This window comes from Myripristis murdjan, chromosome 16 (assembly GCF_902150065.1).
Source record: "Myripristis murdjan chromosome 16, fMyrMur1.1, whole genome shotgun sequence".
NCBI lineage: Eukaryota > Metazoa > Chordata > Actinopteri > Holocentriformes > Holocentridae > Myripristis > Myripristis murdjan.
Window position 1 is genome coordinate 20,812,554 of NC_043995.1, and position 14,619 is coordinate 20,827,172.

The 14,619-nt window shown below is 43.1% G+C and overlaps 2 protein-coding genes across 3 annotated transcripts; one reads left to right on the forward strand and one right to left on the reverse strand.

The window, feature by feature from the left end:
- The first annotated feature begins 4,771 nt into the window (after window positions 1–4,771).
- mfap5 (microfibril associated protein 5) lies at window positions 4,772–9,612 on the forward strand. 2 transcript variants are annotated; one of them, XM_030072558.1, is made up of 7 exons: window positions 4,772–4,839; window positions 7,859–7,933; window positions 8,045–8,077; window positions 8,220–8,255; window positions 8,412–8,499; window positions 8,812–8,885; window positions 9,028–9,612. In XM_030072558.1, exons 1-7 carry the CDS (start codon window positions 4,836–4,838, stop codon window positions 9,138–9,140), a joined length of 423 nt encoding a protein of 140 aa, XP_029928418.1. In that variant the 5' UTR covers window positions 4,772–4,835; the 3' UTR covers window positions 9,141–9,612. The 2 variants fall into 2 exon arrangements, with proteins under 2 accessions (XP_029928418.1, XP_029928419.1); XM_030072559.1 differs by lacking the exon at window positions 4,772–4,839 and adding an exon at window positions 6,749–6,826.
- An 80-nt stretch (window positions 9,613–9,692) lies between these two features.
- Window positions 9,693–14,426, reverse strand: LOC115374001 (adaptin ear-binding coat-associated protein 1-like). The gene is made up of 7 exons (XM_030072683.1): window positions 14,326–14,426; window positions 13,031–13,131; window positions 12,472–12,576; window positions 12,171–12,252; window positions 11,952–12,060; window positions 11,637–11,784; window positions 9,693–11,442 (listed from the first exon to the last, which is right to left on the reverse strand). The coding sequence occupies exons 1-7, from the start codon at window positions 14,418–14,420 to the stop codon at window positions 11,330–11,332; spliced, it is 753 nt and encodes a 250-aa protein (XP_029928543.1). The 5' UTR covers window positions 14,421–14,426; the 3' UTR covers window positions 9,693–11,329.
- Window positions 14,427–14,619: the final 193 nt, after the last annotated feature.

Consider the following 14,619-nt stretch of genomic DNA (forward strand, 5'->3'; position numbering starts at 1 on the left):
TTCCTTTGTTTCTATATATGTTACAGTTTTTAAATCTTAATTTGTTTTATCCCCATCTTCTATGTGTTCTACTTTTTGTTTTTCAGTTGTTTTATTGTGCAGCAGTTGCATTTGTTTTTAATTGCCTGTTTTATACTCTTGTTTTTTTCACCTTATTGTAAAGCACTTTGAGCTACACCCCCTCTATGAAAGGTGCTATACACATAAAAATTATTATGATTAGGATTAGGATTGTGATTATGATTGTGATTATGATTGTGATTACTTTTTACATGGAAATACCTGGAGGAAATTTTTTGCAGCCATATTATCAACCACATTTTTACTTAGCCCTAGCAAAATAAAAGCTTGCACTAGTGGACAAGTGATGATACTTTTTGTCAAGGCGCAGCAACAGGTGCTGTAGAATGGAAGAGGCTCATCTAAAATTGGACTGAACAATACCACCTGATAGCAGCTCCAGCACTTCAGGATCTTCTTCCAAACTCTGTTGCCAGCCCCGGTGTGCTATCTGCAGAAGAAGCAGAAGCACGGCACACATTTGCTCTTTCTGTATCCGCTCTTTTAAAGCTAAAATGACCTTTGCTTTGTTTGACTTCACGGTTGGTGCACATGTTGACAGCAAAACAACCCCATGTGAAATCTTCACACACGACAGGTTGACCCCCATGCTATTAGTGGGGACAACTGTCCTATATCTGTCACACAGAACAATGCACAATTTGAAAAATCACTTTTGCACGAGTCATTTCAGACACAAACTATGCTCCCAAAAGAATGCAGTGCTATTGCTAATGGCCATGAGTGTAGACTGCACACATTATTCACCACTACTAAACTATCCTATCATATTAACAAGTGTGTGCCAATGTAGAGGCAGAGAACTTGGCATCACACTGCTTGTAAAATGGAATACAGTAAGATCTAAAACCCCAGCCAAGCTGCACACCAGATAAAGCTTTGCTCCATTTTAATCAGCAGATACAAGCAAAGGTTACACTCCTGCACATCTGCACAATAACTCTTCATTTATGCAAAGTTTCAGTGCATTGACATTCCTCAGGCATCAGTGCACCGAAACGTTGTATAAATAAATTGTTATGCAGACGGTGTGCATGGGTGCAACGTTTATTTGCACATTTGAGCCATTCTCCCAGCACCGGACATTCAGTTGTGCATAAACTTTTGCTTCATAATCAACAAATACAAAAGACAAAAACAAAAACATCATTAAAAAAAAGCACTTTTTCAGTGTTAACTTTTCCACTGAGTATGCACAGTACCACACTGGAGCAGAGCCCTGTTGGTAGCAAGCCGCTAATGGGACATGTGCATGTGTGTATGTCAGTGGGGGCTGTGCTAGCCCCCGCTAAGGGCCACTCCAGATGGATTTATAAATAGACCCCGGGCCCATCTATTTACACACCATGCACATCATCACCTCCTGTGGACTATCTGTACTCCACAGCCCTCCAAAACCTAAAAGTCAGGCTCCCTTGGCGCCCATAGGCCTGCTGCAGCACAATCTGATGGAACACTCTGACCCAGCTCGCTCATTAACCCCCTCATCTCTTTCTATCCCTGTGCTTCCTGCCTCTTCCTCCTCTCTCCCGATTCTCCTCCCACGTCACTTGGGCTTTATTTTTCCTTTCATCTCTCCCGCCTCCTCAGTCACGTCTGCTTTGTGCACCTCTCACCCCTCACGTCTCCCTCCCTCTCTCTCTCTCCCTCTGTAGACTTCACTCTTCTCAGGTCAATGCTTACGCGAGTCAAGAACAGCTGACCCTCTCTTGTGGTGTGTGTCCGTGTGGCCGTACCCCCATGGTATGTGCGTTAAAACACTTCAACTTAACACCTCTTACCCCTTTTGGAGAGGGTCGTGCTTGATATCTCCTTTACTTGTGGCTGTTTGGGAAGTGCTTTTTTTCCGGGAAACCAAGGGACAAGGCTCATGTGACAGTTGGGTGGGGAGTTAATGAAGGACCACAGTCTGACAAATGGAAACACATGTTGTGGTGCAGAGAGACAATGGATTGCCAACACAAAGATGCTGATCGAGGTGCAAATCTGTTGGAGGTTTATGAGGACAGATAGCAGGGATGATGAAAACGGGAGAAATAAGGACAGCTAGACCGCAAGAAAGGTAGACCGCTGTCCATATTGAAACACAAATGCGTTGTCAGGGAAACGCCAATCATTTCACAAACTAAATAATTGCTATGATCGCAGATGACAGCTCAGTGACTGTTTGTGAGGACAAACAACACACTCCCTATAGAAACCAAAGGCCATAGACTGACTTAGATTTGCCATGCCATCAAGATGAACATCAAGACAAGTTGTTTTGCAGAGAGCAAATCCGAGAAGATTGCGAAGGTTACTGGCAGACCACCGAGGATTTTCTGAGGTTAAGGGTATTTCATTTCAAATTCAGATTTAATGATACCCCTACGGAATAAACAAACACAAAGCGGGTCTGTCTCTGATGCATTGTTCACGAGGCATCTTCAGATTTTAAATCTTGATGACATCTCCGCTTCACGACTCTTATTTATGGATTTAGAAGACTTCATGTTCATTAACCACTTGAACTTTTTCCCTTAAATTTCCCCAGTAAATAGCAATCAGTAAAACATTTCCCTTATCTTCCATTGTGGGGAAAAACATTTCACATATTTATGTCACAAACATATTATGTAGTGTATCTGGTTGCAACACTTCATGGAAGCTACGCCACACCTATACTGAGTGAAATATTCAAACTCTTGTTTTATGGCTGCACCGATACAACATATAGAAAATATCTTGATGTTTTGTGCATCATTTCAAACACAGTTCCTGTAATTGAGCAGGACATATTTGATATCTTTGGAAACCTTGGGATCCCCTACCAGAATTTAAAATACAGTCCTTAAAGTTTGAACAAAGCTTGGGTGTGCATGTATTTGGGGTGGAAGAGTTGAAGTGTTTAATATTTATTGGTTTATCTATTTCTTGGACCATAGGCTGTTGGAGAACTGTACACAAATTTCCTATTTGAGTGATCTCTCTCTTTAAATGCAGACTGACACCTGCCAGAAAGTTGACTAATATGGAGACAGTCAGCTGATGTTATATGTAATGGATATAAAGACACACTGTATATTTGGTAAAGGAGATAGACAGATGACACAGTTTCTGATGCTGAAAAAGTAGATAGGCCTACTGATACGAGAGACAGATTTATGACCACAGTGAAGCAAATAAAGAGTTCAAACAGCCAAATGCTTGAAATGTATCCCCCACAGAGCTAAGTAAACCTCTTGGGTCATCATGCGTGGCCTGATACTTCGCCCCCGCTCGCTCTCTCACTCCCCTGGCTGCAATCACCCGTGTTAAGGTTTGGCTACTTCAATTGCTTTAACAGGATTAAAAGTCATCACACAGATTCACTGGTAGAGCCTCAAATTATCTCTTTTACACAGTGAGCAGCACTGGTCTGCTGAATGTCATTTGATCTAATTTAAAATACACTATATTACCAAAAGTATTCGCTCACCTGCCTTTACTCATACTATGAACTGAAGTGCCATCCCATTCCTAACCCATAGAGTTCAATATGATGTCGGTCCACCTTTTGCAGCTATTACAGCTTCAACTCTTCTGGGAAGACTGTCCACAAGGTTGAGGAGAGTGTTTATAGGAATTTTTGACCATTCTTCCAAAAGCGCATTGGTGAGGTCACACACTGATGTTGGTCGAGAAGGCCTGGCTCTCAGTCTCCGCTCTAATTCATCCCAAAGGTGTTCTATCGGGTTCAGGTCAGGACTCTGTGCAGGCCAGTCAAGTTCATCCACACCAGACTCTGTCATCCATGTCTTTATGGACCTTGCTTTGTGCACTGGTGCAGAGTCATGTTGGAAGAGGAAGGGGCCCGCTCCAAACTGTTCCCACAAGGTTGGGAGCATGGAATTGTCCAAAATGTTTTGGTATCCTGAAGCATTCAAAGTTCCTTTCACTGGAACTAAGGGGCCAAGCCCAGCTCCTGAAAAACAACCCCACACCATAATTCCTCCTCCACCAAATTTCACAGTCGGCACAATGCAGTCTGAAATGTACCGTTCTCCTGGCAACCTCCAAACCCAGACTCGTCCATCAGATTGCCAGATGGAAAAGCGTGATTCATCACTCCAGAGAATGCGTCTCCACTGCTCTAGAGGCCAGTGGCGGCGTGCTTTACACCATTGCATCCGACGCTTTGCATTGCACTTGGTGATGTGTGGCTTGGCTGCAGCTGCTCGGCCATGGAAACCCATTCCATGAAGCTCTCTGCGTACTGTACTTGGGCTAATCTGAAGGTCACATGAAGTTTGTAGCTCTGTAGCAATTGACTGTGCAGAAAGTCGGCGACCTCTTTGCACTATGCGCTTCAGCATCCGCTGACCCCTCTCCGTCACTTTACATGGCCTACCACTTCGTGGCTGAGTTGCTGTTGTTCCCAAACGCTTCCATTTTGTTATAATAGAGCTGACAGTTGACTGTGGAATATTTAGAAGCGAGAAAATTTCACGACTGGATTTGTTGCACAGGTGGCATCCTATGACAGTTCCACGCTGGAATTCACTGAGCTCCTGAGAGCGGCCCATTCTTTCACAAATGTCTTGTTTCACAGTCTGCATGCCTGAGTGCTTGATTTTATACACCTGTGGCCAGGCCAAGTGATTAGGACACCTGATTCTGATCATTTGAATGGGTGAGCGAATACTTTTGGTAATATAGTGTATGTGTGTTAATTACCGAGTGAGTGTGTACTGAGTGAGAGAGACATGCTCTAATGGAGGAGCACAGCTGCAGCTATGGGTAAGTGTGTTCTGTGCATGACAAAGCATGCAAAAATCTTTTGGTCGTTTGAAATACAGGAACACAGAGAGTAAAGCTGAAGAGGAGGCTGTAGTCAGAATGTGTGTCAGAGCTGGGCTGCCATGCAGACAGGCAGCAGAGCAATGCCTTCCTACCAATAAACAACCTGAGAGATTATCATGTGTTTACTATCTGGTATGTTTCTGTTATCCAGTCTCTCTTGCTTTCTGGCTTGCTCACCACCTGACTCTCTAACTCCTCTCTTCTCTCGCTTTGCCTTATTCATCTCTGCCCTCCACTGCTCCTCTTTCTTTACCTCCTTCCCCTCGTGCCAAAGCAGAGTGAACAGAAAGGCAGGTTGATGTATTCCTGGGATTGATCCCCCTCTCTTGGTTCCTCCCCTCCTCTCTTTTGCTTACTCTACCTCCATCTGTCAAGCTGTCATCGGACTCGCCCAGTCGACCTTGTTAGGGCAGCCCCGCAGGCACTCACCCCAGAGTCCATGTAGCCCCGATATGTCAAGGGGATGATGAGTGTCTCCCTCTTGAACTGACTAGGCCTAACATAGTGTGAGAGCCAGTGAGAGTTTTGTTGTGTGTGACTTCAGAGGTATGTGTGGCAAAATTTATATTAGTCAAGTCCATGGAAGCCTGTGCAGAATCGAGTTTCCTTCCCCATGCAGCCACAATGAGCAGCCTGTATGAAAACCAACTTTTCAAAAAGACAGATTGTAGAAGTGATTCTGTTCCAGATTACAATGCATAACTGTGTATACATGCAACCTTGTAGACTGCACAAAAATATCCTGTTGGTAAAATTTCCTATTGTTTCTTGTTTATTCATCCTTTTCTTTGCAAAAGTCTTATATCCAGACTAAACTGAAGTCAGTTTATATAGGATATAAGACACTGTCAGGTATGCCACGGTACACTCACTAATTAAACTTGACATTTTGTATACAGTTTTGTCAGACATTAACCACACAGTTTTATATGAAACTGCATGCATTTTATATGTTTTCCAGTCATTTTGAAGACCAAGACAAAATAATTTAAACACTTCATTATTTGCCTTCAGTCAAATAATTTATTACAGGACTCCAACACTTAGCTTGTGGATCACATGTAGTTTTAAAAATGTCACACTGTATGCAGTGTGTTCATATTTACACAATATTTATTCCTAACCTGATGACCTGGATGGGATTGCCTGTTGAAGCCAGAGAGTATACTTCCCATGTGCACTGCTCCACCTGCTGGTGTCTGTGCTGTATTGCAAATTTGAGGATCCTGATGCCATTAGGCATTTGTGGTTAGCACATCCACTGCACATCTGCTTTTCTTCATTAATGTGAAAACAGATTCAAGTGTAGCCCAGGAGAAAGTAATTTGGTTGCGGTTTACAAAAAGATATGCTCTCCTCTCTTTGCATTTTTCTGAGAGAGGAGTGACAGCTAGAAGAGTAGTAAATCTGGTCAGACAACAGCTGCATCTCTGATGTTACATACAGAAATTATTGTCATCTTTTGCCAGGTGTTGTTTACACAGATAAGTATTTGCAGGACCAAATCCTTTATGAGTTGTTGGGCTTAGTGATTATTCATGAAAAACTCCCCGGCTTTGATTATATGATGATAACACAGCTGCTTTATCTTGCGGTGATGAGACACTGAGACACTACAACTATATATCTGTCTAGTAAAATGGTCTCTCAAGAATTTGTGTTCTGCATGACTGTAAACAAGGCGTGTGGGAACCCAAGAGAAACACTCTTCACATGAAAGAAAACGGCTTGTAGCTGCACCCTAAATTTTTACCAGATTGGGGAAGGAAAAAAGTGAAGAGCAAGAAAATTATGATAGGAAGGAGGATAGGGGGAGGGGGAGGAGGAGGAGGGGGAGGGAGAAGGAGAAGGAGAGGAAAGGAGGGGAAAGAAGAGAAGACAAAAGATTCATAAAACTAAGAAGTTTCGGACGACAGCAAAAGTTGTGAGTATGGGATAATTACACTTCTTTTACACTCTAATAATTGTGGGCATTTACTGGTGAGCATGCTGTTGATAGAGGACAAGCCACATACAACAGACAGATGAGTATCTTTTACAGATGAGAACTCGAGATGTAAGAGTGAGTGCATGGCTAATTATATTAATTTCAGAATTCCTTTTGTATGTAAGGTATGTGATCACATGCAATGGGCAGTGAGTAAAAGCAGAAAAAAAAAAATCTCACAGACAACTCAATACAGACATGCACCAAGCCAAACAAGGACAATATAGACTTTTAAATGCCGTAATTGCAAATGCATGACTTGTGGTACTATGATGTGGACATGTCACAACTACTGATAAAACTGTCATGCTCTCAACGGCCAGTGACAGTTGTACAGTTGGAGAGCAGGAATATGTTCTATGAAAAGAAAGGCTGGAAAAGAATGTGCGACTGTAAGAAAGGAGGGGTGGCGGGGCGCTCAAATAGGGCACAAAAAACACATTCTTTTGAGAGAACTCATGTCTTGGACTCCAAAGTTACATTGACACATCACGAGAGGAATGATGCAGGGAGGGAGGGAGGGAGGGAAGAGGAGAAGGGAGAAAAAGAGAAAGAGAAAGGGGGAGAGAGACAGAGCAAATAGAAGAAACTGAATTCTCAGACAAGAGGGAAGTTTTTATACAGTCTGTTCAATATAATTATATGTATTCTTTTACTTCATTTGCTCCGTTGCTATTTGTGTGAGAGAAATATTACAGCACAGAACAGGAAACTATTCCACTACAATTATGACAACTTGTGTGTTGTACAAAACACAGCACTACCTTGCACATCTATTCTACTAGCAGGCCAACACTTTACAGTGGGAAGGGGAAAACATTACAGTGGCCTGGAATGTTGGGAACATTCATATGCAAGGAACGAGGGGATTAAAGGAAACATAAATAGGATAAAAACCTGGAGTGAGGATATTGAACAGTTCCACTCTGTGAAATCACCCCAACTCTTTTCCTCTACGGTTTCCTCCAGCTCGTAAAACTTACCTCTTACAAGTTGGAGGAATGGGCAGCCTTCCAATGGTCCTGCTCCTCTGCAGTTTCCACGGTAACTCTGCCAAACAGAACACACAAATCATCCTGTTTAATTATGGTTGAGTCGCCGTGTGTTTGTTTTTATGCTGTGAAACACTCCCCTCATGTGGTTTCTGTTCCACAGCGCTCACAGCTGTAACCCAAGCACAGCCGGCTGGTAATAGTGTTTCTCCTCATAAGTCACACTTTAGATCAAAACATGTTATACTGCATGGCATCTGTCAGTCTGTGAGTCACTGCAGTGGGTCGCAGCAAAGATGTTTTCCTGCGTTGATCGTGTTTTGCTTCTTTGTCTCTAGAGAGTCCCGAGGCACCTGTCACCAGCTTGCCACCCAGTGAGTGACCGCAGAGATAAGGGACGTCTGAACTGCCTGTCAAGAGTCTCCATGTGCTTTTTTAAAATACTGAACGTTTTGGAAATTATTATGTGCTGCATCTTGTCATTGTGTGTGACACTATTCAAGCATGCTCTGTATTCCCTGTCTCTGCAGACTGCAGGGAGGAGATGTACCCCTGCACTAGGATGTACTCGGTTCACCAGCCCATGAAGAGATGTATTGGCGGCCTCTGCTTCTACAGGTGACCTGCAGTCTTAAAACACTTCCACTCCTTTTGACATGTATAATTCAACCATTTACACTCACATCCAGAGTGAGTGTCATGATGTTTATGAGCGAGCAAGTGAGTTTCAGAGTCTTACTCAGCTACATTTTAGGGGGATACTGGACTTAATGTTGGAAAAACACTGAGCGTTGCAGGGATTTAACCTTTAATATTTTGCTTAGGAAACTTTCTGCTTGATCACTCTGTCACACTGAGTCACTCTACTTGTTGTGCACTCCAGTTAGGCCTCTTTTTATGTTCATATTTTTTATTCTCTTCTTGTCCCAGCCTTCCTCGTGTCTATGTGATCAACAAAGAGATCTGTATGAGGACAGTGTGCCAGCAGGATGAGTATCTGAAAGGTAAAACACTCTGCATTAATAACACTGTAAGGACCATGCACACACACACACACACACACACACACACACACACACGTCGACCTAGTACGTGAACATACATTTACACAGAGAAATATTTCTCTTGCTCTTGTATCCGTTACAGCGGAACTGTGCAGAGAGCTGTCTGGATGGCCGAAGCGCCTTCAGCGGTCAACGAATAAGAAACGCTGCCGCAATCGCCGTAGCAACCCCAAAACCTGGGCAAACAAGGCCTGATGGGCCCAAGATGGCGGTGTGGCTGCCTATATGGATGGAGTCCCTTTGAGACACGATCCAGGGGTGCCGTCATGCAAACAGCCCATAACACCATAAATCCACCGGTCAGCACCTGGTGGTCTCTCTTCTGTCTTTATCTCCCTCACACACTCCACACTTCATACACACATACACACACACACACACACATATGTTGACACATATCTTTATTCTTGTATACTGTAAGTCTTTTCTCCTCTTTAATTATCTGTGAATATTGACGGTGCGCTCATGTCATCTGTGTGTTGTTGGACACAGATCATGTCTTCTATGGTTTACGATCCATTAAGTGTACTGTAGTAATAGGCCTATAGCAGCACTGATGAATCATTTCATTGTAAAGAGAAAAACCCCACTCTGTTGTGGTCTATAAGGCACTCATTGACAATACAATATTATGTGTATTATATCCAATAAAATCTAATTAATTGTTCATGTGTTGATTGGTTATTTGATTTATTTTCATCATTGTCATCATTGTGCAATAAAAAATAAAGAAACAAACATATCAAAGTTAGGGTCATTAGGTGATATCTTTGTATTTTTCATTGCATTTCCATATACATTTCCATACACATGTACAATTAATAACAAGTAACATCTGGGAAAAATGCATATTATCTGAACAGTAAACAAACACTGACCAACATTGTTAGGGCGTACATACACTCACACAGTTTCAGTGTGATCCAATCAACAAACATCCATCATCACACTGGTCACGACACATCTTTCACAATACATGTGCATGTGTGATATCACTGTAATCCGGTTAATTTCTCCTCACATTAAGAAAATAACAACAAAACACTGCACCTAACAAAGACGAGCTTGGTCTCACACTGCATGGAGTGAGACTAACATTAAATCTCAACATAGATTTCAAGTTCACAGTTAAAATCTGTTTGTGCAGCACATGTTGTGTGTTAAGTCTAGGACCTGTTCACCTTCTCATAATGCATTAGGGAGATGAATTTGTCCCCAGAATGGCGGGACGGTGCAGAACACAGGGCCATTCATTGAGCAGGAGAGAGGTCATGACCTGAATGACTCACCCAGACACAGCTACAACAGCTCTGTTGAGTAGAGATGACATAACATGGACTAAACCTTCTGTTTCCCCTACAGGCAAAGATAAAAGCATACTCACTTTATTCCCCTCATTCATTTCCCATCACTCTCTAACATCCAACATTTGCACATGTCTGTCTCCTTGTGCTGATTTACAATATCCTCCAGTTGAAACAACGCGCTCCGTGCCCAGAACACACATCTGCAGTGAAATATATGTTCAACAGCTGCAGCTCCAGTTAAAAACTCCTCACTCAATGCCACAGTGAGGTTGCAGAGCTACAAAAGCCCACTAGAGGGTACCAGACAGCCAAATACTATGTAGGATGGCTACAGCCTGACACGTTTCTTCCATAGGGAATCATGAAATGGTAAGCCTCACTACGTGTAATATTAAAATAATCCTTGCATTAAAATGCAGACTTCACCCATTTCCAACTCGATAGACGGACCAGCCTGTCAGTCAGTGCATATAATTAGGCCCCAGCTGGGGATTTGGAGAAAGCTACACACAAGTAACGACGTCAGTGACAATAATTACAAACTACTGACAATATCTATATATATATATATGTATATATACATTTACAATAAATATTCTCTGTACATAAAATTCATTCATTATTATATTTCATTATATTTTACCATCAGACTATTTCTATGGATATCTCTCCCTTGATAATATCTTTGATAAATACTCTGTGATAGTAGTTAAGAAATTAGATATGACAAATGAAAGGGCGAAGGGCAAAAACAAAATGGAAATAGGAGTATGGGGCATTGGGAAATAGAGAGAGGGAGGTAAACAAAAAAAGACTGAAAAATGTGTAGAGGAGAGTGATAGGGAGTCTGCTGAGGTGGAGGAGATGACCTAAAATCCTAAATCCTACTGGCTGGGACAGTGGGGTCTGCTTCTAGCTCAAAGATAAGCTTTATGGAACTGAACTGAAATGAGCTCTTACAGGGGTTTCCCCTGCTTGGCAGGGAGAGATACAAGACCCCATGATGGGAAAAAATAATAAGTTCTGCATTAATTTACAGAAAAGTAACCAGGAGAGAAAAAGACAGAGATTCTCCCTTCACTTTGGGGAAACAGAGTCAAAGTCTCCCCAGAGGTCAGAGCTGGCTGTGGTGTTGGGGTTTGATGGAGCTGCTAAGTTGGAGTTACTGGAGTCCAGGTCTAGCAAACAACCTGACAATAAAAAAGGAAAAAAAGAAGACAGAAAATTAAAAAGGAACAGAATTCAAGTATGAACTGGCAATAGCATAATTATGATGGATTAGTTTCAAGTGATTCCTAATCATTCTAGCAATTCAGGAACTGAGGAAAACATTTTGTAAATTCCACCAGTAGATAGATAGATCTGCAGTGTTATAATTACCCACCGGTGTTGCTTCCTCCTGTAGGTGCTTGTGTATTATGATTGGTTGATCTAGATGAAGGGGGTGGGGCGAGCTTGCCTCCAGGAGGAGGTGGGAGGAGTCCAAGTCCACCTGAACTCTGCGGACGAGACTTATCCTTCTTTTTTGATTGCTGAAATATGTATAGAGAGGAGAAAAAAAAAAGAATTGGATAAGAGTCTGTGTATGTGTACATTCACAGAGATGCATGTCCAGTACAAATACTTAGACACCGCATCAAATCAAATAATTAGATTGATTAAAAAAATGGAGTAACATTGAATGATTTGTCAAATTTACCCCAATATTGAGAGTTATGGTTTGCCCCTCTTTGAAGCCCAGGTCGAGTTTAGGAGTGGTGTCTGGAGTCTGCGACTGTTTGATGATTTCATTGTCCTGTTTCACCCACCTGGGAAAGATGAGGGTGGTGAATATTAATTGAATTTTAACAAACTAGAGTCAGTTCATTAACTACTGAATTGGTTATTTTTCATGACATAATATGTAGCATCTACATACTTGAAGTGGTCCTGCAGTGCAACATTGAAGTCAAAGGAGTCGCCCCTGTCTCCGAACCCAATACCTATGAATGCACTGCGCCCTAAAACAAACAAGGACACAAGCTTAGAAAGCAGTTTGCATACATACTAAATCCCAATTTACAGATTACACAAAAAAATCCATATGTATTTGTCTAGGTATGTCATAAAAAAGTATGGTTCTTAATAGTATCAATGAACCGGAGAATCCTCAACTTATTATCCTCTCTGTAACGAGCACATATATGTAAGATAACACTGGTTCATGCCAGTTTCCTCACCACCGTCGTCCTGGATTCGGAGCACAAAGTAGCGGCTCGAGTCGCTGACAGTTTCCACAGCGATGCCAGGGTACTCCTCCACCGGTGCCTGGGCGAACAGCTCCCCTGTAGAGCAGAACAACAACATCAGCTGACCGGTATAATTTATCAAAGGGATTGTCTGAGTCACAGTTTATACTATGATGAGAGACAAGACATGCACATCCTGAGGCAGAAATTGGGCATCCGGTTGAGGAAGTGGGCCAGAATTAAATGTTCTTCAGTTTGAGACCAAATTAGGCAAGGTAAGTCCAGCTTCCGATAATCAAAGCACATCAAAACAAGGGCAATATTGGCAATCATTTCAGGGAAAACAACCACGTGGTCAAACCCCTGCAGTGCATGGATAGTGACTGAAAGAAGACTATCGGTATACTCTCTTTAAAATCAACTTATAAGAATGTGACCTTGGAGTAGAAAGAAGGAGAGAGGGATGGTGAAGAGGGGACTACAGAGAGATGGTTTATAACAGCAGCAGCGCCAGTAAACAAGACCCCTGTCCTGTCTGTGCTTCCCTTACCAGAGATCTTGTCTTCCAGTTTCACGTAGGCCACCTTGCCCCGGGCTGTCACACGCATGCGTCCTGTCCAGTCAGGAGCATCCAGCTTCCAGTCAGCCGCCCTGCAAGACACGCACAGCCAGTTAGAGACAAAGGAGTGTGATGGAGGTCAGCAATTTAAAGATACTAATGATGGGACCAAGTGAAAAATCAAGGAAGAAAGACAAGACACAGGGATTTGTATGCATGTGTGTGTGTGTGTGTGTGTGCGCATGTCTGTCCGCCTGTTTATACATTGCTGTTATGATTTGTCCTACAGTCAGGCGCTACTAATGCTGTAGCTTTAAAGCTGGTCATTTCATATGTGAGAGAAGCGTGACTCAGGCATCAGAAGGGCATTTCAGTCTGACCCAGGGCTGAAATATTACATCATCACTCTTACTCAGTATATCACAAAGCAGACTTGGCACCGTGTGGTTACTGGTTAACCAATCACATGTCTCATGAGACCTGGGCCTATGCCACTGTTTGGACTACTGTCCATATGGATACAGCTGCGGCCGGTCAGGCCAAAGCACCAGCCAATGAAAAAGAGCCAAAAAAATCCAATGTCAACCATTTCCACTGTGTCACTCAACTGATCATGTGTCAGCAAATGCAATCTCCTCCAGTTGCATAAAACCCATGTAACTTAATTATAATGCCTTTGCAGAAGCTATAATCTTAAAATAGGTTGACGGTTAGTGAGGCCCATGTTCAGTCAAGCCCCATGACAGTAAGCAAGCATCCACCCTGCTGAAGTGTCCTTGAGCAAGACACTGAATCCCTTACTATGCAAAGCCAGAATTTCCTTACCCACTAATAATTAACTATTCCATTATTATTCGCAGAACAATAATTTATTTGGTCATTTGCCCCTTTTGAGTCATTCTGACGTCTACGCTATGCAGGCATTCCTTCTCCTTTAACACTGACATTTATTTACAAATAGAGCTGGTGCTGACGGGTGGCCTATGCAGCGAGTCCCGCATAGGCCCGTTACATATTAACCTTCCTTCACCGGACAGGTAAAGCCCAGGTAAGACAAATGACCAATAAGGAATTGCAATCTATTATCCGTGACCTTACAGGCGCGGCCACGCACCACAAACACGATCAGCGCACGGACGGCCGCTACATGCAGCCCTGCGTGACAGTGCGTTACGGGCACGAGCTCGGTGCTGTAGGTCGAGGTGAGGTGTTGCGGTTCCTCGCGCACCCGCATCACTGGATGCTGGGACAAAACGGTGAAGTGATGCTGCCGGGCTGGGACTCACCTGACGCCCCGGTTGGATGCTCGCGGGGGGATTCGGTAAACGTTGACATCAGGTTTGACACAGAGGACCGACTCGTACTCACCCTCGGTCGCCATCTTGATTTCAAGTCACTCGTTGTCGGTCGGTGACGGTGAGTGGCGTCCGTGTGGCGTTCACGGCTGCGTGACCGTAATAGACGGTGTATCTGCGCGCAACTCGTCCACCATCCCCGGTCTTCCTCCATGTAATTGCAGTTTATGCATTCAGCTGTCTCCCTGCGGGTCAGGGAGCAGGTACTGTGTGGGTGTGCACATC